This window comes from Taudactylus pleione, unplaced genomic scaffold (assembly GCF_031769625.1).
Source record: "Taudactylus pleione unplaced genomic scaffold, aTauple2 ptg000627l, whole genome shotgun sequence".
NCBI classification, from domain to species: domain Eukaryota; kingdom Metazoa; phylum Chordata; class Amphibia; order Anura; family Myobatrachidae; genus Taudactylus; species Taudactylus pleione.
The window spans coordinates 1,953,703-1,978,291 of NW_028285029.1; the positions used below are offsets into that span (position 1 = coordinate 1,953,703).

General features: G+C 39.7%; 1 protein-coding gene across 1 annotated transcript in view; it reads left to right on the plus strand.

The window, feature by feature from the left end:
* LOC148479259 (vomeronasal type-2 receptor 26-like) overlaps positions 1–20,466 on the plus strand; it is a 114,161-nt gene extending 93,695 nt beyond the window's left edge. The window contains exons 4-5 of the mRNA XM_088454675.1: positions 13,887–14,010; positions 19,553–20,466. Of these exons, the coding sequence (XP_088310801.1) occupies positions 13,887–14,010; positions 19,553–20,466 (1,038 nt within the window). The remainder of the gene's footprint in view (positions 1–13,886; positions 14,011–19,552) is intronic.
* The last annotated feature ends 4,123 nt before the right edge of the window (positions 20,467–24,589 follow it).

Sequence of the window (24,589 nt, forward strand, 5' to 3'; positions counted from 1 at the left end):
TATTTTGAGTATCTTGCCTCTGTGCTGGACCAAATTATAGTAAGTGCACCCCAACGGTTGGATATATTGATGGAGTGCTGATTCCTGGACTGTATATATATATATATATATATATATATATATATATATATATATATATATATAAATATATATATGTGGGGTGTTTTGCACCAGGCCCATCAACCCATGTCTGAAGACCCCTATTATAAAATAACTTCCCTGTCCCTTTCCCCCTTGGTAGTAAAATAAAATCCCTGCTTTATAAACCAAACCACCCCTGTAAAAAACTTGACCCCCTGGAGTATATAACCCCCTTCCCCACATTCTGTGCACAGCAGAGTGTGTGAGGGGAGTCTTATGATCACCCCACCCCCCTGATTCAGTTTATCTCTACACTTGCAATGATCAGCATATTAGTGCTTGGAAAAAGGACTCACACTTTGATCCCCGGCGCTTGTGCTCTAGAATGCATTCAAATACCGAAGAGTCCTGGGTCAGAAGAGATCCATTCTGCACTTGTGTACAATGTATCTCCTCTTCTAAAGCGGAATGACAGAGAAGGAAGGCACGGTCACATGTGATGCAACATTGCCATCTGAAGCAGCTCTGGCTGCTGTTGCATGACAAGTGACATTACCATGTAAGTGGTTAAATAATAGGGACTGTTCCACCAAAAGTAGGATGGTTGGAATGTAAGTGTTAGAAGATAGAGTAATATAGTCTCCAAAAATGGTTAAAAAAACCTGAAGTAGCTTATTTAATTTGTTTTGAATTGTGCTACAGTATCTGTTGAGTAATAAAATACTTTTCAGCCTGAATTAGATGTAAATATGGCTGCCCCAACACTGATGCCTCTGTGTCCATGGCTGTTTTATGTTAGTCAGCCTAACTCTGAGTATGTGCCTATATCCACACATTCTTTTCTGCATACATACAATGCTTGCAGTTGCCTGCCTAAATAAACATGTCTGTTTGTCACATGGTCAGGTAAGTATGACAATAAGCCACATTTATATTCATTTTTGACACGTAGAAGATGTGTACAATTTTCTTGTGCAACTCTGAATTAGTTGGAATTTGATACAATCTAGCATAATGTGTACTCTAAAGCTGGCTATACAATATACCAAAGATCATCCAACCATCCAAACAGCTGGCTGGTTCTAATGAAAATCTGGTAATGTATGGGAGCAAATTATCATCAGCAATTTGCTCCCAAACACTAGAAAACAGACAATATTGTTCATGCAGACAAGTTGGTTAAATGTTTGATTTCAAAAAATTGTTTAAACAACAGTTTTCTCCAATTTTCCAGGGTTTGGGAGCAAATGGTTTATTGTAATTTGCTTCCATACCTTACCAGATCTTCAATCCAACCAACCAACTAGTTGGATGTTTGGATGTAAGTTGGTCTAGTGTATGGCCAGGTTTGGTCAATGTCTCACTGTTAGTTACCTGCACTGAAACTGGTAAATGGCTCTGCTTGACAATAATTTAGTTATATCTGCAAACTTCCTTCATTTTCCCCTGCATTCTAATGCTTTATTTTAATGAAATTTACCTAAATATTTCAGTAGTTCAAATTCATGTCGTGTCCAGAATAGTAAATATCTGATGAACCTGAAGTAAAGTGTAATCTTTATGCTAATATGAATTTAGTGTTTGTCTGTAGACTTGTGTACTTGCTTTGGTTTAAATCTACATAACTATACTGGATAATTTCATTACAAATGTAAAATATATACTACACATGCTGATAATTTGATATAATCTCACAAAATTCATTATTTTTGTCTCTCTTGCACTTTTATTTTCTTGTAAAGCTTCACAAATACATAAGAAATTTTATTTTGAAAGATAATTATGGTAAAGAAATATTCTTTGATGAAAAAGGAGAATTCCCTTCTCCATTACACATTCTAAATTGGATATATAAGGATGTAGGAGAAATTAATGTTTTTCAGTATGACCATGTGGGAACATTTGATGGATCGGTTCCAGGTTCTGGGCAGCTGTACATTCAGCTAATGAAAATACATTGGCAAAATGAAAGGGTATGTTATAAATATATGCTGATTTCTATCTTACTAGCTCCTATCTATCTATCTATCTATCTATCTATCTATCTATCTATCTATCTATCTATCTATCTCATATCTATCTATTTCTCTATCTATCTAGTTAGAGAAAACAAGTAAAGGTCAGATTCTCATTCTCATAGGGGTGTGCACTGGCCACTTTTCATGTTTTGTGTTTTGGTTGTGGATATGGATCTTTATTCGTGTTTAGTAACTGGATTGGTTTTGCCAAAACCGCCCTTCCGTGTTTTGTGTTCTGGGTTTTGTGTTTTGGATCTGTTTTTTTTGGGAAAAAAGCATAAAACCAGCTAAAATCACAGAATTTGTTTTCTTTTTGTTCCTACACTATTATTAACCTCAACAACATTTATTTCCACTCATTTCCAGTCTATTCTGAACACCTCACACCTCACAATATTGTTTTAAGGCCAAAAGGTTGCCCCGAGGTAGCTGAATGACTATGTTAAGCGACACAAGTGGGCAGCACAAACACATGGCCAATCTAGGAGTGGCGCTGCAGTGGCAGACAGGATGGCAGTTTGAAAAACTAGGCATCAAAGAGTACATAATGCAAAGAAAAAAAAGAGATGCAAAATGGAATTGTCCTAGGGCCCTCCCACCCACCCTTATGTTGTATAAACAGGACATGCACACTTTAACAAACCAATCATTTCAGCGCCAGGGTCTGCCACACAACTGTGGCTGAAATGATTGGTTCGTTTGGGCCCCCACAAAACAAGCTGGCAATTAATCTGTCCCTGCATAAACTGGCTCTACAGAGGCAAGTTGTCATCCTCATCCTCCTCATCCACCAATTCCTCACCCTCTTCAGTGTTGTCCTCATCCTCACACACTATTAATTCGTCCCCACTTGAATCCACCACCACAGGTCCCTCTGTACTTTCTGGAGGTTGGTCTTCTTGGAAGAATTGATAATTCATTTTCATCTTCTCCACATTTTGTGGAAGCAACCTCATACACCTTTCACTGACAAGGTTCCCGGCTGCACTAAAAACTCTTTTGGAGAACTTACTGGAGGGGGGGCAACTTTGGTAAAATAGAGCCAGTTTGTACAGGGGCCTCCAAATTGCCTCTTTTTCCTGCCACTACAGGTACGGATTGTCTGACATGCCTACTTGGATGCTATCACCGATGTAATCCTCCACCATTCTGTCAATGGTGACAGTATTATATGAAATGACAGTAGACATGTCCAAAATTGTTGGCAGGTCCTTCAGTCTGGACCAGATGTCCAAACTTGGTCCTGTCTGCCCTGCATCACCACCAGTGGGTTGCTTATAATACCTAAGTTGTTTTCTGGCAGCCCCAGTTGTGGGAGAAAATGAAGAAGAACATGTTGACGTGTCGCGGTCCATTTTAGCTGACATTGTTTTTACCAGCAGGTCTTTGCACCTCTGCAGGCTTGTGTCCGCTGGAAAGAGAGACACCATGTAGGTTTTAAACCTAAGATCAAGCACGGTGGCCAAAATGTTGTGGTCTGATTTCAACAGATTGACCACCCTCGAATCCTGGCAAAGCAAATGAAGGGCTTCATCCACAAGTTCCACATACTGAGCAAAATCGCTTGATCTTAGCTCCTCCTTCACTTTCTCCAGCTGCTTCTGCAAAAGCCTGTTGAGGGGAATGACCTGATTCAAGCTGGCAGTGACTGTTCTGACTTCACGTGTGGCAAGTTTGAAGGGCTGGTGAACCTTGCACAACACGGAAATCATTCTCCACTGTGCTTGAGTCAGGTGCATACTCCTTCCATTGCTTATGTCATAGGTGGATGTATAGGCTTGAATGACCTTTTGCTGCTCCTCTGTCCTCTGAAGCATATAGAGGGTTGAGTTCCACCACATCACAATCTCTTGCTTCAGGTGATGGCAGGGCAGGTTCAAGAGTTTTTGCTGGTGCTCGAGTCTTCAGCACGCAGTGGCTGATTGGCAAAAGTGGGCAGACATTTTTCGGCCCACCCAATGAGTCTCCTGCACGCCCTTGTCATTTTTCAGAAAATTCTGCACCACCAATGTTATTGTGTGAGCAAAATATGGGACGTGCTGGAATTTGCCCAGATGTAATGCCCGCAAAACATTCCTGGCATTGTCATATAACAGAAATCCCAGGAAAGTCTAAGTGGGGTAAGCCATTGGGCGATGATTTCCCTCAGTTTCTCTAAGAGGTTGTCGATGGTGTGCCTCTTACTGAAACCAGTGATACACAGTGTAGCCTGCCTTGGAACGAGCTGGCGTTTCTGAGATGCTGCAACGGGTGACGCTGCTGTTGTTGCTTTGCAAAACTATACATCTACCCAGTGTGCTGTCAGTCATATAGTCCTTAGTCTGCTCTGTTCCACTTGTCCACATGTCCGTGGTTAAGTAAACATTGGGTACAATCAAATTTTTTAGGACACTAAGGACACTTCTTCTGACATCTCTGTACATTTTCGATATCGCCTGCCTAGTGAAGTGGAATCTAGATGGGATTTGGTACCAGAGACACACTACCTCTATTAATTGTCAAAATCCCATTGCACTAATGGCAGATACCGGATGCACGTCTAACACCAACTTAGCTGTCAAGGCCTCAGTTATCCGCTTTGCAACAGGATGTCTACTGTCGTACTTCATCCTCCTTGCTATGGACTGTTGGAGGGTCAATTGCTTAATAAAAGAAGTAGTGGTGTTCCTGCTTCCTCTCTGGGATGATGAACAACTCCCAACAGCAGTAGTGGCAGCAGTAGGCGTAGCAATGCAGTATCCTCTGGAGGAATCCCGGATAGGAGAGTCAGTCATGCATTGACATGGCCTGCAGGACTACTTCCGATCCTGACTGAGGAGGAAATTTACAAGGAGGGAGTTGCTGGTGTGATTTGCAGGCACTTGGATGCAACAGGACAAAGGGATTTAGGTGTACCTGGACTGCTTACGGTTTAGGCACAGTTTCTGACTTGGCAGTAACTTTTTATGAAAGTGCTGCAGGTGACGTAAAAGGGAGGATGTTCCTAGGTGGTTAACATCCTTACCCTTACTTATTAGAGCTACACATATGCAACATATGGCAAGACAGTTGTTGTCCGGATTTGGAGAGAAATATTTCCAGACCAAAGAGGTGGAATGTTTAGTCTTCTGCCCAGGCATGACCATGAAGGGCTTTTTCATTCCACATACAACTCTTTCCCTTGGTGCCTGATTTGCACAAACCACATCACCATCAGAATCCTCCTCAACTTCCTCCTCAGTGCCAGCTACACCAATATCCTCATCCTGTTGTACTTACACAGTGACATCTTCAATTTGAGTATCAGCAAATGGACTGTGGGTGCTTCTTACAACACTTGCAGAGGGCGGGCAAATGGAGGAAGGAGCCACCTCTTCCCGTCCAGTGTTGGGAAGGTCAGGCATCGCAACCGCTGACACACTTGGACTCTCCTTGGGGATTTGTGATATATTCTGCACAGTTCTATGCTGTGCTTTTGCCAGCTTAAATCTTTTAATTTTTCTATCAGGAGGCGGAGGGCTTCCATCGTCATGTGAAGCTGAACCACTAGTCATGAACATAGCCATTCCTTGCTACTCCTTGTCGTAAATGGCATATTGGCAAGTTTACATTTCTCCACAGATGATTTAAATAAATTTTCCTGAACTTTGCCATTTGGCATTGTATATGCTCTCTATGACATCGGGCATCAGCCTTGGCAGACAATGTTGATGGCATTTCATCGCCTATGTCATGAATAGTGGCAGCAACTTCAGCACTAGGAGGATGTGGTTCTTGATCTTTCCAAATTTTATTTTTATCTGACAAATTTTTGTCCTCCATTTATGTGATGTGTTATACGTGCATCTACAGCGCACAGAAAATTTTTATTTTTTTATTTTTTCTGGCACTATAAGGGTTACACCACCCTTCAACAGACGAGCCAGCCGGCCCTTGATTTATGACACAGGCGCACACTTGGCTCTGCTACTTTGTTGATGCACGTGTGGCTACAGCGCACACAAAAAGAAAAAAAAGAATATATTTTTTTAACTCAATGGGAGCACCCCTGAAGGACAGAGCACTCCCTGGAGAACACTACAGCACCCCTTTAGGACTACAGCCTTTATAGGACACTGCACACAAGTCACAAACACAGAAAAAAAATTTTTTTTTATTTTTTGCGGCACTTTGGGGGTTACACCACCCTTCAACAGACGAGCAAGCCAGCCCTTTATTTATGACACAGGTGCACGCAGTCTTTATGGGACACTGCACAACACAGCCCAGCCCAGCCAGCACCTATGGACTTTGGGGTGGACACAGCCCCTATGGACAACAGTCTGCACAACACAGCTCAGCCAGCCCCTATGGACTTTGGAGTGGACACAGCCCCTATGGACAACAGCAGCACAACACAGCCCCTATGGACAACAGCAGCACAACACAGCCCATCCAGCCCCTATGGACTGTGAGTGGACATAGCCCCTATGCGCAAAAGCAGCACAACTCCCACCCTCCCTCTTCACTGTCCAGAGCAGGAGTAAAAAATTGCATTGATGTGGGGACCTTTGATAGATTCCAAAACCTGCGAGCTACGACAGCGGGATGATGAAGTTTTGCCTCAATTTCATATCCGAGTCAGGCGGGAAAACTCGGATCCGGCTCGGATCGGGGGGGCTCAGGGGGGTTTGCATTTCAGAAATCCGAACCCACTCATCCCTAGTCTCAACTATTCACTATTCCTCTCTGTAGCAATGGCAGCCTGCCTACATTAGCATCAGAATCCAGGTAAGTGGTTGGTGTGTGTGTGTGTGTGTGTGTGGGGCTGTCTGCTGATATGTGTATAATATATGTATACTGTATGTGTGTGTGGGGGGAGGAATGGGAGTGCTTGGTTACATGTGAATGATATATGTATAAATATATGTGTGTGGGGGGAGTGCTTGCTTATTTGTGTATTATATGTATGTGTGTGGGAGGGGGTGCTTGCTTAGGTATGTATGTGCGGGGGGGTGCTTGCTTTTGTGTGTATGATATGTGTGTGTGTGGGGGGGGTTGCTTGCTTATGTGTGTATAATGTGTGTGTTGAGGGGCAGTGCTTGCTTATGTGTTTATGATGTGTATGTGTGTTGGGGCAGTGCTTGCTTATGTGTGTCTGATATATGTGTTTGTGTGTGTGGGGGGAGTGCTTGCTTGTGTGTATGATATGTGTGTATGTGTGGGGGGAATGCTTGCTAATGTGTGTATGATATGTGTGTATGTGTGGGGGTAGTGCTTGCATGTGGTGGGGTAGTGCTTGCTTATGTGTGTATGATATGTGTGTATGTGTGGAGGGGTAGTGCTAGCTTATGTGTGTATGATATGTGTGTTGGGGGCAGTGCTTGCTTATGTGTGTATGATGTGTGTGTGTGTGGGGGGGAGTGCTTGCTTATGTGTGTATTATATGTGTGTATGTGAGGGGTGCTTGCTTAGGTGTGTATGAAATATGTGTATGTGGGGGGAGTGCTTGATATGTGTGTATGATATGTGTGTGTGTGGGGGTGAGTGCTTGCTAATGTCTGTATGATATGTTCTTGGGGGGCAGTGCTTGCTTATGTGTGTGTATGTGTGTGGGGGGAGTGCTTGCTTATGTGTGTATTATATATGTGTATGTGGGGGGTGCTTGCTTAGGCGTATATGATATGTGTGTATGTGGGGGGGGAGTGCTTGCTTATGTTGGTATGATATGTGTGTCTGCATGTGTGGGTGGTAGTGCTCGTTCATGTGTATGATATGTGTATGGGGAGTGGGGCAGTGCTTGCTTATATGTGTATATGTGTGTATGGGGGGTTATTTTGCTTATAATTACTTGTAATGTTCCTTACCTTTACTGTAGGCCACATATTCTATCAGAAAATGTTACCTCTAATTTTTACTGTTTGTGCTAGGGTATATATTGAGGCATTGATACCATCACAGTGAAGGCAGGTTAAAGTATTTGGCATAATATGCTACATAGGGCCTGATTGAGCTATTCCTGTTATAGAGCACATGAGTCATACTGCACATGCGCACAGTGAGATTACCATCGACGGTCGCAGTGAGGACTTGGATGTAGTGTATGGATTGGTTGTGGGAGGGAACATTGGGAAGAAGAGGCAAAAACAGGTTTGTCTAGGCTGTTTTGTGGGGCATATCACAGTGTGGACACAGTGAAGGCTCCGGGGTGTGCTTACTTGTGACAGACATTCTGAACGACTGTAGGCTTTCTCAGATAGGGTTGCTCTGAAGATGGATGGTCTGATTGATGGTGCATGTTTGTATACAACCAGCAGTTTTCAGGCTCCGCTATTGGGTGTCTAAGTACAAACTCCAGCGGCTACGACATTGCATAATGCATACAGGGGAAAATAAAAGCTCATGTCAAGTCAGTAATATTATTTTTTGGCATACAGAATGGAATTGCCCCTGTATTGTATATCAGTCATTAGAATGGTTCCAGGGGCATCTTTAGAGAGGAAGGGGCCCGTGTGCATCCCCCGTCACGGGCCCCCTCCTCTCACCCCGGCAGCCGGCAGTCGACTGATGTGACTAGCCGGCCACTGCAGAATCAGTAGACTTTGGGCACTAGAGTGTGCCCAGAGTCTACTGTGCATGCGCAGATTGCCGGGGAAATGGCGCTGCCGCCATTTTCCTGGCTAATTCCTCACAGTGCATGCGAAAAATGCTGGAAAAATGCCTGCGGCGGCCATATTCCGGCGTTTTGAACAGCGTTAAGGGACCCGATGCAGGACATCAGAGAGGTAAGTTTTAAATAACCTGGGTGCAGGGAGTGCAGTGTGGGACCCCCAATGGACCCAGGGGCCTGTGTGCACATTATAAATATGCTCCTGAATGGTTCTTGTATTGTTTATTGGTCACTAGAGAGTCTTAGCATTGGGCAGATGGGCAGGTAGGTGATGTATCCGTAGCTCTTTTACATAACAGCTTGTCACAAATTGCAATAGCTATTTAAACCGAACCTACTTTAGGCAAACCACACCTACAACATTTTTTATTACACCCATTTCTCTGTTGCACGCACTGGTACAAAAGCCGGGCCATTTATTTGTGTCTGCCAGCCAGCTCCTGCATGTGGGGGCATTTTATAGCAACATGGTGATGCCACTGTAGCATGTGCAAATTCTGACCAATTGGAATATGTTTGTGAATGTCACCGATTTGTTAGATTTCAAATGCAATTTTTGGTGACGTAAGATCTGTCGTATTCCCAGTTTGTAATTTCTTTTGCAAAATACACCCAATTTGACTGATTTCACCCACGCCATAACATAACCAATTACACCTTCAAATGAGAATTGAAGGCCAACATAAATATTTCTAATTGTGTGAATTGTGTTGCTAAATGTTTCCTATGGTATGTATAATACTCACACCCTAACCTTCCCCGGGGGGGTAGTGCCAAGCCCTTAGTCGTCCAGGGGGTGATTGGAAAGCTAAAAGATACCTTTTGATGAATCAATAGTCACCTCTTTCTGTGAGTGGGGTACCCACTACTTACGTGGAGGGGTGCTTTATACACTCTGTTCCACACACCTTGCCTCCATTTTCTGAATTCTATATATAAAAGTATTGGTGACTTATACAGTGGTCTCTTATTTTTTCCATATGCTATATCGTCCGTAAATGAGGAGAAGTTATATCGGTGAACTACAGTACAAGATTTCTATGACCACAAAAGGAATGTAATTATTGCATCAACTGTGGCTTATAATTATTCATTTTTGTGAAGCGCCCTATTGTATATCTACCTCTCACTACTGTTTGTTTATGTTTGTATTCTTTGAAGTGGGTGATCTTCTTCATATGAGTGTGTAGAAACATTTTGGCAGCTGTGCGCAGTGGTCTGGACATTTCCCAATTTTTAGTTTAAAATTCCTTGCTGGGATAACACTGTCGGTATTGAGACCGGCAGCCACCTAACTACATACCATATTTTTCCCATGAATTTAGCCTTTTGGAAACAACTAACATCTATATACAGTAGCATTAGTCAGAGAGCAATGGTAGATATACTAATACAAATAACAGCATTTTTGTATGTCTTATCACTGAACAGTTCACAAAACACCCATTTATGTGTCAAGTTTCCTAATATACTGTATATAGCTAAATTACATAGTATACAATATAACAGAGAATCTACCCCTACCTCTGTTATATTGTATACTATGGAATTTAGCTATATTCAGTACTCTACAAGGTGTCTCTTTTGTACTCTCTATTTATGGACAATAATAATTATGTGTTTCTCTTCACTTATGAATATTATTTAGAAAACTTAACCCTGTTACTAGGCAGTTTATGTGTAGGGTTTAGGCATCAATCATTACTTAGGCCGATAGCGGAGTGTGCCTTATAGATTGGTATATACAATAATGAGGGCTGTTTGTATGAACGGCCTCTTTGTAGGTCTGGAGTTGAGGCTGAGTCTGGTTTTTTTGCACCTTTTATCTCATTTTCTCATTTCATTGTGCTTATTCACCTGCTTTACTTTTTTGGTTTCCTTTCCTTATCTTTTCCCCTCTATTTTTCCCCTCCTTTCACTTTTTCTCACCCCTTTTTTCACATTCCCGGTAAAGCATGCCTATGTGTACATATCAGCACTGGTGCTCTCCTCTCTCCCTGGCTGCTGTCACATGCTGCAACTTGGTGGACATAAATTGCCACAGCCAGTTCTGCTTTTCTGTTAGTTTCCCCTACAGCACTTTTTGCAACAGCTGCATATACTTTTACCATCTGTTCCTGTAGCCACTGTGTCTATGGCAACACTGACCTCCACACTGGTATTTCATGAGGTCCCAGCACATGGTGTGTTGGGGCCTTGTGTTTGTGCAGCAGGCAGGAGGCAATTTCATATGTAGCGGCCACCTTTTGTCTCCCACTACTTCAGTGGGAGTCAGCCAGTTAAGACAGTCTACTGATTTTACTAATGTTTTCTTGTCCATGCTGCCTATGCCATTTCCTTTGATTCAAAGTTTGCCACTGGGGTCTGCTAGCACCCCTCCCTACCCTTTTTTGCTCCCCCCTGGACCTGATTTTTATACCTGGCACAAAGCTACTTGCAGCTAAGGCTTTGCACCCCCATGATTTTCTATTGTCCGTCACTCCCTTCTTAAATTTATCCATTCTACACCCCTTCTCCATCAACGTTTTAACTTTTCCCTTACTGGACTCCTGATTTTTCCAACCCCTCTTTCATTACATGTACCCTTGTCCAACAGAGGTGTCCCAGGGGCCTCTGTTCATGGTCTTGTTGCCTGGTCTGTCTACCCATGAGTTATGAATCCTCAGCAGCTACCCCCCATCTCTTGCAGGATTTATTGCACCTTAGTGTACCCAAGTTTTTGATGGCCTGCCACCCATTGTGAGTGCAACTCCTGCCCCCCCCTCCAACCCTACTTTTGCTGCTTCCTTTGTTCTGGCAGTTAACCATCTTCCCATAGTTTCAGATGCTTGCTCCCCATTGGTTGGTGCTGTGGATATAGGTGTGGCTCATGTCCAGTGCACGTAAGTATAGCGCCTCTGAGTTTAGAGGTGGCTCCTCCATGTGAAGTTACCATCAACATGATCCCAGTCCATCTGAAGGCAGTGAATCTGCTTGATGTTGGTAATTATGTTTCTAGCTGTAGCTCTGGTTCACATTCTTCAAATTCCCTGGAGTGACCATTCAAGATGATTAGATTAATCATGTAGTGCCTGTAAAGATAGTGATGTCTACAGGGCCTAGTGAGCCAGAGGTGGACCACAATAAGGTTCTTTGTGCTAACATGGCTGTGTTTAGTGGTTTGCATGAGAATGTTCATGAAAAGATTCACAAAGTTGTATTTGTGGATTTTTTAATGTTCATGGATAAAATAAAGTGAGGTTTGGTACAGCCTTAAAAGCCTGGTGACATTGGAGAGGGAACCTATCATAGTTACCATCATATTATAGGAGTTATGTTTCTCTTTGCCACCTGTTATGTAGAGACATTGCCTGAAAAGCATTATAATATCACCAAATACATGTATTTTGTCCATGACATGTTTCTGTGGTCTAAGGGTTATGCTCTGGGGAATTATGATGTCCAGTTCCAGTGGAAATAGGATGAGAGTGTTGTTATCCCCTTGGAGGTGAAGGATGTTGAAGTCTGGCTTAAAGATTTCTAGAAATATAACCCTCATGAACACTGTGCTGTCATGTAAAGGACAATGGACTTCATGCAGAGGTGGTCGTAAGCGGCCGCTCGGTCGTACGCCTAATGATCGAGAATCAGGAAAAAAAACAATTGCATGCCCGGGCAATCGCAACTAAAGTGACACCCACACATGAACAAAGCACCTCCTCTAGCTAACGAGTGACAGCAGCTAGTGGTCGAGTCAATCGTTGTCCTTCGTTGTCAGTCACAGTATGTTAATTTTCTTCTGCTGGTTGCGGCCGCTTGTGTTGTGTGCAAAGTACACCAAAAATTAACAAAAAACGGCATAGAATAAGTCATCCCCATGAAATTTATTTATTCTTATTATTTGCTAATGCTAACGCCACTAAATCAATTACAAGCCAATTAGCAGTGTTATTTGCAACAACAATCGATTATTAGCTGCTTGCATTGTGTGGCACCAAATAGAAACATCAAGCATAACATCAGTCATATTCGATAGTATCGATTGTACTCTAGGGCTTGAGAGAGCACATACCCAACCTCAAGCTGTAAGATCAGCCAGGCCTCTAACCTGCTCGCAGAGTGACGTTTTACTACTTCCAGCCTTCTATGTCGGTCTTAGCAGTAAATTTATGTACGCCCCTGAAACGCCCTGAAAACGGTCAATCAACTCTCGGAACCCACTTTCTGCTCGTAAGCCGTATGCTCTACAGCATTTTGGATCGCAAGGTCTCGTACGCACATGCGCACAACTAACCGTACGAATGGGTGGTTTGGAAACATCGGATGCGTAGGACCGAGCATCCACTTACGACCGACTCTGAATGAGGTCCAATGTCTTAATAGGTTTAGGTCAGGTGTGGTAAAGGGAAAGTGTTTTGCTTTCAAAATCCTCAATGCTATTGCAGATGTGGTATAATTTTTACCACTCCTTATGCAGCTATGGTGGGAATAAAAGACTATTGCTGTACCCCAGGGGAGGGCCTGCCAAGCAAGGGGACAGTCATCCACATCCTAGCTATGGCCAGCTCTCTGACTTGTGTTGTTTTGTTAGGCAAATGGTTTGTAATAAAAGTTATATTTTAACTATTTTGTGCACCAGTCTGAGACATCTATTTACTCTTTTGTTTGCAACTCACCTTATCAGTTGTCATAGGCAGCACCCCCGTAGTAATAAATAATTATTATTTATGAAGACATACATAATATGTGGTGTTCTCATTTCTAATAACAGGATAGAATTTGTGCAAAGTATCTACCTAATCCCCTATCTTTTTCTAAAGCGTAGAACTCCACATGAACCTCATGATACTTGTTGATAAATTACTAATTTCAAATATGATAAAAGTTAGAAACATCAATTACAGCACAAACTGTCCAGCATAGCCGCCGATATCACGTCTTAGATGATTTTTCTACCTGACTTTGGTTTTAAGTATTTGTGTTTACTCTCAATATCGGCTAAATACATTTTTCATAAATATAAATAATCACCTATGGATTATATACCTGCTTGCAAATAATCCTGAAGATTTTTATTTTACAATTCCATAATTGTTGCTAATTTAAAATAAGGTGATATAATGGAATAATCAGTTACAGGAAACCTCCATAGCCTTAATTGCTTTTGTATTTTTTAATAGATGCCAAAAGGTCAATGTTCAGAAAAGTGTCTCAGTGGATACAGAAAAGCTACAAGGGAAGGATACCATGCGTGTTGCTATGACTGTGTGCCATGTTCAGAAGGGGAAATATCTAATAAAACTGGTATATGTATAAGTTGAATATTTGATTTGCTAGTGAGTCACAAACTAACTATTTTCACAGCAAACTTAATTTATGTATCAACATACAACAACATTTTACTGTTTATTTTAAAGGGTTATGAAATGTTTTAGCCAATAGACTATAGTGAGAATTCAACTTAATTTTGCAACTTTCTCTAAAAGTTTTGGTGGATAAAATTAATAGAATTTGAAAATAATACCAAAATCTTACTAAAAACATGTTCCGTAATTAATGTGATTTGCAAAGTTTCAAAACAAGACTAGTTTAGTTCCAGTTTATCCTACAAACTTCTAAAAGCAGTTAGGAAGAAATATATATAGAGAGGTTTTTTTAGATAATAAAACACAAGGTGAAGCTGGATTCTAAGATTAATTACCTATGTGTGGTGCTGCTCTCCAGAGTCTAATGGGGCACTGTGCTACTATAGTAACCCACTTCTGTTCTAATAGACCAGCCATTATTAGGCAGCAAACATTTGTATCTTCAATTTCAGAATGGAGCACAAAACACAAGACAAGTGTATTTATAGACCATAAATATTGGAGGGCCCAGGAAGTAGAAGCAGGTGTCCTGCAAGGCCATTAAATCAGGACATGTCAGCCATCTTATCTCAGCTGGCAGGTGCAGTTTCTCCAACTGACTATGGTCTCCTATGCCAACAACTGTGTATCTGTGATTGCCACCTCTTGCATTGATATTTCCGTGACACTCCCATTACTGAAAGGATAATTTTTTAGTTCAATTCTAGCCACCCCTACTTGGGGTAACATTTGTCCACACAACACTCTCTATAATAGTATGCTTGCTTCTTTCCTATGAGTATGTAGGCAGAGTGGAGGAGGTTCTGAGAGCTTGGATTACATGGGAGACATGATTGACAGTAAGTTACAATAGAAAATATGGTGGAGTGGGCACTCTTAGATATGAAGATGGGTCATATGATAATAAAAAAGTGAACATTTAAAGGTAACAGTATAGATAGGATTATGGATAGTTTTATATATTTTCTAAGTGCTGCTGGGATCACAGCAAGTAGAATAAAGATAACAGGAGGCACAGCTGCCAGGTCTTCTATTGCCAATAGCAAGAATAATTAGAGAGGCTAATTAAAAAAAAACCATAGTAACCACATCAGACTAGCAGGAGGGAAGTTCAGGCTAGGAATGCACTGCAAGACCCTGTGATCTTGTATTTTTGAGTATAGGGAGGGTAAGGATAGATGTTGCAGGGAATTGGCATCCTAAATGGTGACTGACTAGTAAATTCCACAAATATCCTGCAGGGCAGCAATAAAAGAGGTGGCCACAGTATCAATAGTATGGGCAAGGGCAGGAACTCTGTCCAGGATTGAGGTGGGTGATAGGAAGTTCTGCACAGTAGGTGGAGCAGAGAATCTAACAGCACCCACCATATAATTGATGTAGGATGGTCTGAGTGGCTAGCAGGTCATTGACGGGTAATGGCAAAACAACAGCAATAGAACAGCCCAGGAGTCTGGTGGTCATAGCATGGAGAACTCCACAGAAACCAGTTGCAATATGGAAAGTACAGGCAAGGAATGTTTGCTGTGGGCTGCTGTTAAAATAATTAGACTGTTATTACCATTGTGGCATGTAATCAACTTTCTCAAATTAAAGTTCCATATAAATTTACATGATGTTGTGCACTTATACCAAACATTATACAGTATAATGAGCAAAGACTAGCAAATATATAATAAATATAAAATAATAACAAGTCAGTGTTGGTAGGAGGGTGAACCTCGGCTACTATAATGCAGGGCTTAAATTAAGCATCCAAATTAAAAGTCCCTGTGAGGCCTCACCTTATTTTCCACATTGCCATCCTGTGTGTCCTCTTCTCCAAATAGCCTGTGGGGAAAAGGACTGTATTCTGGTATGTTCAGGCTGCAAACATACCGGTGTGGTCTGCACAGAGTCTTCCAGGTTAACAGAAATCTCTGGTGCCATGATCTCACATGGTCTGGAGACTGTAGGACCCAGGGACCCTGTGCACTCAATTTGGCCAGTGGGGCGAGGTGGCTTAGGTGTAATATAAATGTAGCAGATCTGTAAAGTGTGATGTTGTGCAGGCTTTGCTCAGGGAGTGCTCTGTTGGCCATGTTGGTAGTGGAATTGATATGTATTACTGATGTTGTGATGATGTCACTGATTGTTTCTGGTCACAATGGTAACTGGCTAACGTGCATGAAGGTGGCAAAAAAACTTCAGCTTGTGTCTTGGACTTGGCTCTTAAAATTCACTGCTCTGCACATTTTTGCTTTTACAGCAAAAAAACTTAAGCAGCTGAAAGAGTAAAATAATGGTTGCAATGGCAACTGGCTATACAGTGTAAAAAGGTATGAGTTAACCAGATTGGACAAAATGGGATGTAGTTATAATGACGACATGCGGCATCCCAGCTGCAGAAATCCCAGTGCAGGAATACTCCTACCCGACTAGAAGACTGGTGCCAGAATACCAACAGGAGGTGACATCCAAATGCTGGAACCCCGACAGCCAGGATGCCAAACTTGAGTATAGCGGGGCTGGCTAGGACTTAACCATATGGGGGGTTAGGTTTAGGCTTCACGGGGGGTTAGGCTAGGGGAGGTGGAGGTTAGTGTTAGGTACCCCCAGGGTAGGTTAGGGTTAGCACCACTAAGGAGGGGGGGTAGGTTTAGGCAGTAAGGGGGGATGGTGAGGTTTAGCCACTAATGGGGAGGGTTAGGATAGGGTGGGGCAGGATTAGTGTTAGGATGTAGAAATAGAGGGTAAGGGGGACAAGGAGGAAGGTAAGTATACTTACTTGACCCTTGTTGGGATCCTGAGTATTGGGAAGCCGCTGTTGGTATATTAACAACAGCCATTCGGACTGCTGGATTACATACCTATTCCGGACCAGATAACAGGATTATGATAAAAGTAAAAAAACAGAATAAACCAGATATCAGAGAGTGATAATAAAAGAAAGAAGTGAAGCAGGGTGGCTAGATACAATGCATCAGAGAAAATACTGGTATAATAATTTAACCTATAATGACTATTTCCCCTCATTATCTAGATTTACCTTTTGGAGAAAAACGTATTAAGGGTGTAAATTCATTTAATCTCCTCCTTGTTAAATTTTCTGTTAAAGTCTCCCCCTCTACAATACTGTAACTACTAACTAAATATACTCCTGCAAAGTGAAGACCCTTAAGATATTTGTCATGATAGGGTGAGAGTTTACAAAATGTAAGAGTTTAGCAGTAAACACTCACACTATTACATTGTTTGAGTTGTATTTTCAAACAGGAAAATATCTGGATGAGAGTTTACATTTTGAGAGTTTTTTGAGTCTGAAAAACATGTGAGTTTGCATGTTCTCAGACTTTATATAGTGACAGAGTGAAACAATGTGACAGGTTAATGTCTCATTTTCTAAACTCTCCTCCTTTTATATTTGGTCCAATGTGTCTTAAGGCCTCTTTGTATGTTTCTTATACTGTATGCTCTGCAATGCGTATTTTACATTTTCTCGCAGTCCTTCCTAAAATATTGTAGTCCACAGGGGCATATCAACAGATAACCGCCAACTACTGTATCCTGCTTCAGGTTATTTGTTCATATATTCTGAATGTATTTTGTGTCTGGTTGGATACAAAAGTGCAGAATTTCTTAGTTGTGTGAGGTTGGAGTTTGCAATAAGGACATGTGCCACAATAGAAAAATCATTTGTTGGGTTTAGTCCCTGTTAATGTGGACAGTGTGGACTGTGTCAGACTTGCTTGCTTGATATAGCTGTGTTGTAATTCCTTTTTCAGGTCAGGTGTAATCCTAAAGATGGTTTTAGGTATCCTTGTGAGTTAGTTATTAAGTCATTAAGAATCTAATCATCCGGCAATATGTGCCAATGTCTATGAAATATACTTTGTAAATGCCTGTTATAAATTTTTAATGGATTATTAAATAGACCAGTAAATAAATTTTGTGCACATTCATTTGCGCACTTTAAAAACTCTGAGTAAAAAATCTTTGCCATATTTTCTCATCTTCTAATATTACAAAGCCCAACAAAAAATGTTTAGTTGCCAAGGATATTAGAAGGAAGCTAGGGTTATTTGGGGTTGCAGAATTAAAAAATGAAAGTATTTTTTTTTATTGGCTCTAGATTTTGAGATAATGGATATTCTAAAGTGATAGAGAACTTAGCCATAATGCATGAATATTAGAATGTTTTGAAACATTCTAGAAGGTGAGAGGTGAAAATTGTAGGTATTCACTCTGATATTATGCTAGAAAATTCCCCTTCTGTATATAAGTGATCGGCCACCCAAAAAATTAGAGCCAATCGAAAAAAACAATCTCATATTTGGAATCAACACTACATACATACCCCAAAATCTCTCTAATCTTATTGCCAATAAAATTAGTGTTGATCATTGTAATAGTACTTCAATTACAGTATAGTGATTCCACATGATATGGCATTTAAAAATGAACTTTCAAAATTATAGAAATATTCAATAATAGTAAATATTATTTTGCTTTTTATGATAGGTGAGGCAAACAGAGCAAATGTTTACTATCATTTTTAAACTTAGTAATTACCACAAGTGTTAGTTCCTCACACTCAGTTTTATAATTTTACTACATCTTAAATAGACTGTAAGAAATAATAATTGGTTGCTAACAACTTATGTCTAGGCTCACAGATGCTCAAAAACATACCTGTATAAAGACATTTTTCTACTTCCATGGGTGGTATGTAGTTACTATGTCCTTGATCATAATGTCACAATTTGACATGTTGACACCACAATGTACTTATTGATAATGTCAACAACGGTAAAGTGTCAACATCATTAATTTCAACACCTTCAAAATGTCATTTATAGAATGTTAACATAAGAATTGTGAATATTTTTATAATTTTTGCATTTCATTAATATAATGTTAATTTTAGAAATAGGCTTAGGGTTAGTGGCTAGGTTTACTATTAGGTTTATGTATAAAGTTAGCATTATGGTCATGGTAAGAATTACACAAATACATATTGTCAACATTTCAACAAAGTCAAAATTTAATCCATGTTGACATATGAAATGTTGACTTGTTTGCTGTCAACATTATGACATATCAACATTATTATTCTCATTTCAACCAAATGACTGTCTACATTTAATATGCCACATCTCCATAGACATAATACCATTAGTAATACCAAAATCTACAGATAAGCAAATGAACCAGCAGTATTCAGAAATGAATACATTTAGGGTTTAAATAGCTTTTTTTAAACTAAAATGTAGATAAAGGTAATGAAAGATAGTAAAATAACATAATGTAAGAGAGAAAGGGATTGAAGAAAGCAGAGAGTAATAACATGAGAGACTAAAAGAACAGCACAATGTAAGAAAGAAAGGGAATGAAGAAAGGATAGAGAAATAACATGAGAGAGTAAAAAGACAATAAAGGTACAGAGATAGAAGGCACCATTGCTGATAAAATAAGTTATTTGTTGCATTTTTATTCCATAGACAATGAACATTGTGTAAAATGCAGCAACACTGAATGGCCTAATGATGCAAGAAACCAATGTATTGCCAAAGCTGAAGACTTTCTCTCATATGAAGTGGACACCATAACCTCATTATTTTCTGCCACAACAATATTATTTTCTGCTATAATTGTTTTAATAATTGCAATATTTATTTACTTCCAAAACAGCCAAATTGTCAGAGCTAATAATCAGAACCTCAGCTATATTCTCCTCATATCTCTTAAGTTGAGTTTACTTTGTGTATTTCTCTTCTTGGGACGTCCATTACAGATAACCTGCATGCTGAGGCAGATCTGCTTTGGAATCATATTTACTTTCGCTGTGTCTTCTATCCTGGCCAAGACTATCACTGTTTGCATTGCTTTTAAGGCCACAAGACCTGGAAGCTACTGGAGAAAATGGATGGGAGTCAAACTACCACATTCTTTAGTGCTTATGTGCTCATCTGTCCAGGTCCTGAATGGTGTTATCTGGTTGTCAGTTTCTCCTCCATTTCAAGAGTTTAACATGGACTCTAATCCTGGGACTATCATCATAAAATGTAATGAGGGTTCTGTGCTGGCCTTTTATTTCATGTTGGGTTACATGGGATTCCTGGCAGCTCTAAGCTTTGTTCTGGCTTTCATGGTGAGGACATTACCTGACATCTATAATGAGGCTAAATACATCACATTCAGCATGCTGGTGTTCTGCAGTGTTTGGGTCTGTGCCATCCCAGCCTATCTCAGCACTAAGGGGAAAAATATGGTGATTGTAGAGATTTTTGCTATATTAGCTTCATGTATTGGAATATTAGGCTGTATATTCTTCCCTAAATGCTACTATATACTTGTGACACCTGAACTTAACAAACAATCACTTGTTTTCCATGAAAAAAATAATCCATCTTAATATGATATGATATCCTGTAACATAATAGAAAATACATGAAAACAATGGGCCTGATGTTTAGCTATTCACAATAATAAAGAAATTTATGCTTAAAGAAGCACATGCCAAAGTAAGATATTTTTCTTATATACAGATCTATGTACATTTTGAAATGTATACTGTATTTTCCATGTCAGCATCAGATGAGTTAGAATTTATGTTCAGATGCAGAGCTGGCTTATTTACATTAGGTGTGTTTACATCCAAGACAACCCAGGACTGATATGTGCCCATAGTATCAATAATATTTATTAGAGAATACACACTACTCACAATTACTTAATAACTTATATTAATGCCTTTTAAAGTGCATTCATGTTCTATATTTTTGCACTGCCACATTTACTTTAATATGGGGACTATTCATTAGGTTCATTATCAGGGGCAGGGTGACACCAATAATTAACTATCCATCTCTATGCGAGAAGCGGTGGTGGATACAAAATCACCAGAGCAATTAAACATTGCCAAGACAGCTGATCCGAAAATGAGCAGTCTTCCATAGCAGTGAAACTTAGCATTGCCAACTCTGAGTTGGCAGTGCTCCTGCTGGGGTTCATGCAGCCACACAAATCCCCACCATCCAATGGAATGAGCTGAACAGGGGTGGAGGGATACCTTTTTGCTACCCAGGGCTGCTTAACATAGGGAAGCAGCAGAATGCAGGAACAAATGCCATCTGAAGATGGTGAATGTTCCCACAGTCAAGCTTTGAAAATATTGTATCTTCAGAGAATTATGTATTTGGTCCCTATACCAGTGAATGGGGACAGTGAGATAGGTTTGGCTGAAAGTTAAGTAGGCAATATCAGTGATATATCCTGCATTATCTTTAAAATGATAAGGCCCTTACATATTAAAACCTGGTCAGATTTGCTTATTTAGTTACATAAATATGACACAAGACTTGAAATGCTAAATCAATTATCAAAAACATATACCCCTCTATGGAAACCACCCAGTGCTTTAGGTGGGGAAATGCATCCACGAGTAGTGTTGGACACTCTTGTGACTCCTGATTTAGGTTACTGGTTGATGGCTATTATCACGCTGAACTGATCATCATGCATACAGATGGCTGTACTCTCCCTCCTTCTGATCACCAGCAGTGCTTTGTTATTGCCAGCCCCTGGATGGGGTAACTACATCTCTGCCAATCAGCCCAAGACTTGAATCCATGTACAGTGAGAGACTGGGAGTTTGTGGGAGGTTTACGTCAGCACTGGTCATATAATATAGTATTGACTCCAGGATTTAAACTTACAACTGCCATAAACTTTTATATCTACTGAAGGTTAATTATCACTGGGTTTCACACAGCCACCTCCTTGTGGAGTCCCATGTACATGGAAGCTTCTTAGTTACCAATGGAAACTGGTGTTACATTTTTCTGGACAAGAACTTTTTCCTGTGGACACTTTTGTTTCAAGTTAATTGAATAATATATATGATTTTTTAATCTTGATTTTTAAGCTTACATGATGAAGCCAGTACATACATAAATTATGAGGGTATTTGTAATGAATTCTTGTTTATAATGTTTTTTAACATATTCTATGTATAAACTATTAAATTGCTCATATTTTCATATATGCACTTTCTATTTGATAATTGATTTATCATTCTAGTCTTGTATTTTGAAGTAATCCGGAGTTGCTTGTTGGGAGCTGCATAAAGTGAATTTAATATGATTATATAGATATTTGTTATTCTAATTCATCTAATAATTATTGTGTTAGTTTGTTGTTATGTATTGGGCAGTTAACTACGCTTTCCATAAATTTGAAATGAATTAAATGGATAATAATAAAGTTCTTTAGTTATTTTGTGTGTGAATCTTTTTCCTTATTTTAGCATATGGTTGCCATTTATACAGTAGCTAAATGATATACACTGCCAGACTGGTAGTTTATCTGGTGCAAATATAATACTGCTTCTACAGTATAAAGGCTATGAATTAGCCATAGAAAAGTCTCCAGATTGAAATACAATGTTAGTTTCACATTCAACAGATTAAACACAATGGTGTCCACACTCCAACTAATCTATAGCACAGATGGTTCCCCACTATCTAACTAGACTGGCTAGAGCAACATATACACAACAATTAAAAGCATAGTAACACAGCGGGCATTGCGCCAACATGCATTTCTTTGTCATTGGAGATTTTCAAGGCTAACCTGATTGTTCATGGCATCTGTTATTATTTACATTTTTGGGACCAATCCAATCTTTGTTCCAGTCATGGTGTAAGTTCTACAAATCAGGGCTATCCATATCTCACATGGCTGTTGATCCCAGTTGGTGTCAATATCAATCAATAGTGACTCACGCACGAGGGATATGTAAACTTTTTAACTTTTTTGAAAATTCTAATAGTGGATGAGTCATCATGTGGAATGATAGTGACTTACAAATGTTACTAGTATGCATCTGTTTTAGATCAACAAATGGTTGCAGAGGGATATGTACCATCCTGGCCAATAATTGCTTCTCAGATTAATAGATGTAAACAAGATAAACATGTCATCGGTATCATGACTTATAATTATAGATGTGCATCAATTCCGATGTCTTGATTTTGAATCCAGATCCATCTTTATGTTTTGGTTTTGCAAAACCACTCTCACATGTTTTGTAATTGGATCTGTATTTTAAGAAACAAAAACAGTTAAAATCATGTAGTTTGGAATTGTTTACATCAGTAGTTCCCAAATGTTTTTTTAATAACAGCACCCTAGAGTATTTGTTAATGAGAAATTGTGCTTACCTGTCATCCTTAGGTTCAGTAATATGGTGGCACACAGTTTTGAGATTCTGTTTGTCCACAAATTTATATCATATTGAACATAAGTAATTTGATTTGGTGCTAGACAACCAAGCTTTGGCACCCCTGCAATTGTCCCAAGGCACCTCAGTGTGCCAGGGCACACAGTTTGGGAACCACTGGTTTACATGCAATCCAAAACCAGAGTTTGGTTTTCAAATCCATGTTCCGGACCACAGGAAGATACAAACCTGGACTCAGTTCGACTCGGTTCCCCAAACTGATTCCAAACTTAGACTAGGTTTGACTTGGAACCCCTAAATTTGGTTGTTGTCGGTTCTCTGGGAACTAAGCCTACACATCTCTACTTATAATGGATAATTGCTCATCTTATGACACAGTGTTAACCCTAAAATATCAGTGAAGAATCATATTAATAACTGACAGCTAATGTAATCATTTAGATGGGATTATTATGTATGCTTTTCATTATGGTTATGTAAGAAATCCCACATCTATAGTTTAGTCTTATTAATTTTTATAGTAGATATTTTAATGTTGTGGGACAATGATCCCAGTATGTTCATTATTATCTTCATTGGTATCTGAGATGAATAGTTATTCTGTATAATCTTATTCTTAAGTCCTTATTTACTTTATAGTTATTTGGTCACACCATAACTTTTTAATGGATGTATGGTCTGAATATAAAATCATTAATGTGAAATGCAGTCTTCAAGTGTCATCCAACAAAATACGATAAAATATAAATATGTGCAAACCATGTTAAAGTGTTTTTTTGTAAAAACAATAACATATATAAACAGTTGACAAAAATATGTGGAGTGAACAAAGTGGGAACGTGAATAGTAATATTTCAAAATGTATAATTAAATCTATATAACATGTTTAAAATGTCAAAAGGTAATAAATAATATGTTACAAATGAAAAATATCTAAGAAAATATTAAATGCTAGTGAAATTTTAATTTAGAAGTGCTGGTGTTAAAATAATAAAAAGTAAAATTTCCAAGTATATCTCATTGGGTTTATCAAAGACCACTTCCATCTCCCTCCTCCTCAGGTAGAGGTTGGCATAAGTGGGGGCATAGGCTTTCATGGTTAGGGGGATGGCAATGGGTACAGCCTTTGCACCCACTTATGCAAACCTCCAGCTGTGCTGGTAGGAGAAGGAAGTGGTCTTTGGTAAGCCCAATGAGATATACACTGAATATATCTTATTATACCTCCATTACATTGTTGATATTTTGATACTGTGGACAGGAGAACAAAATAAACAGAAGGAATTAATGTCAA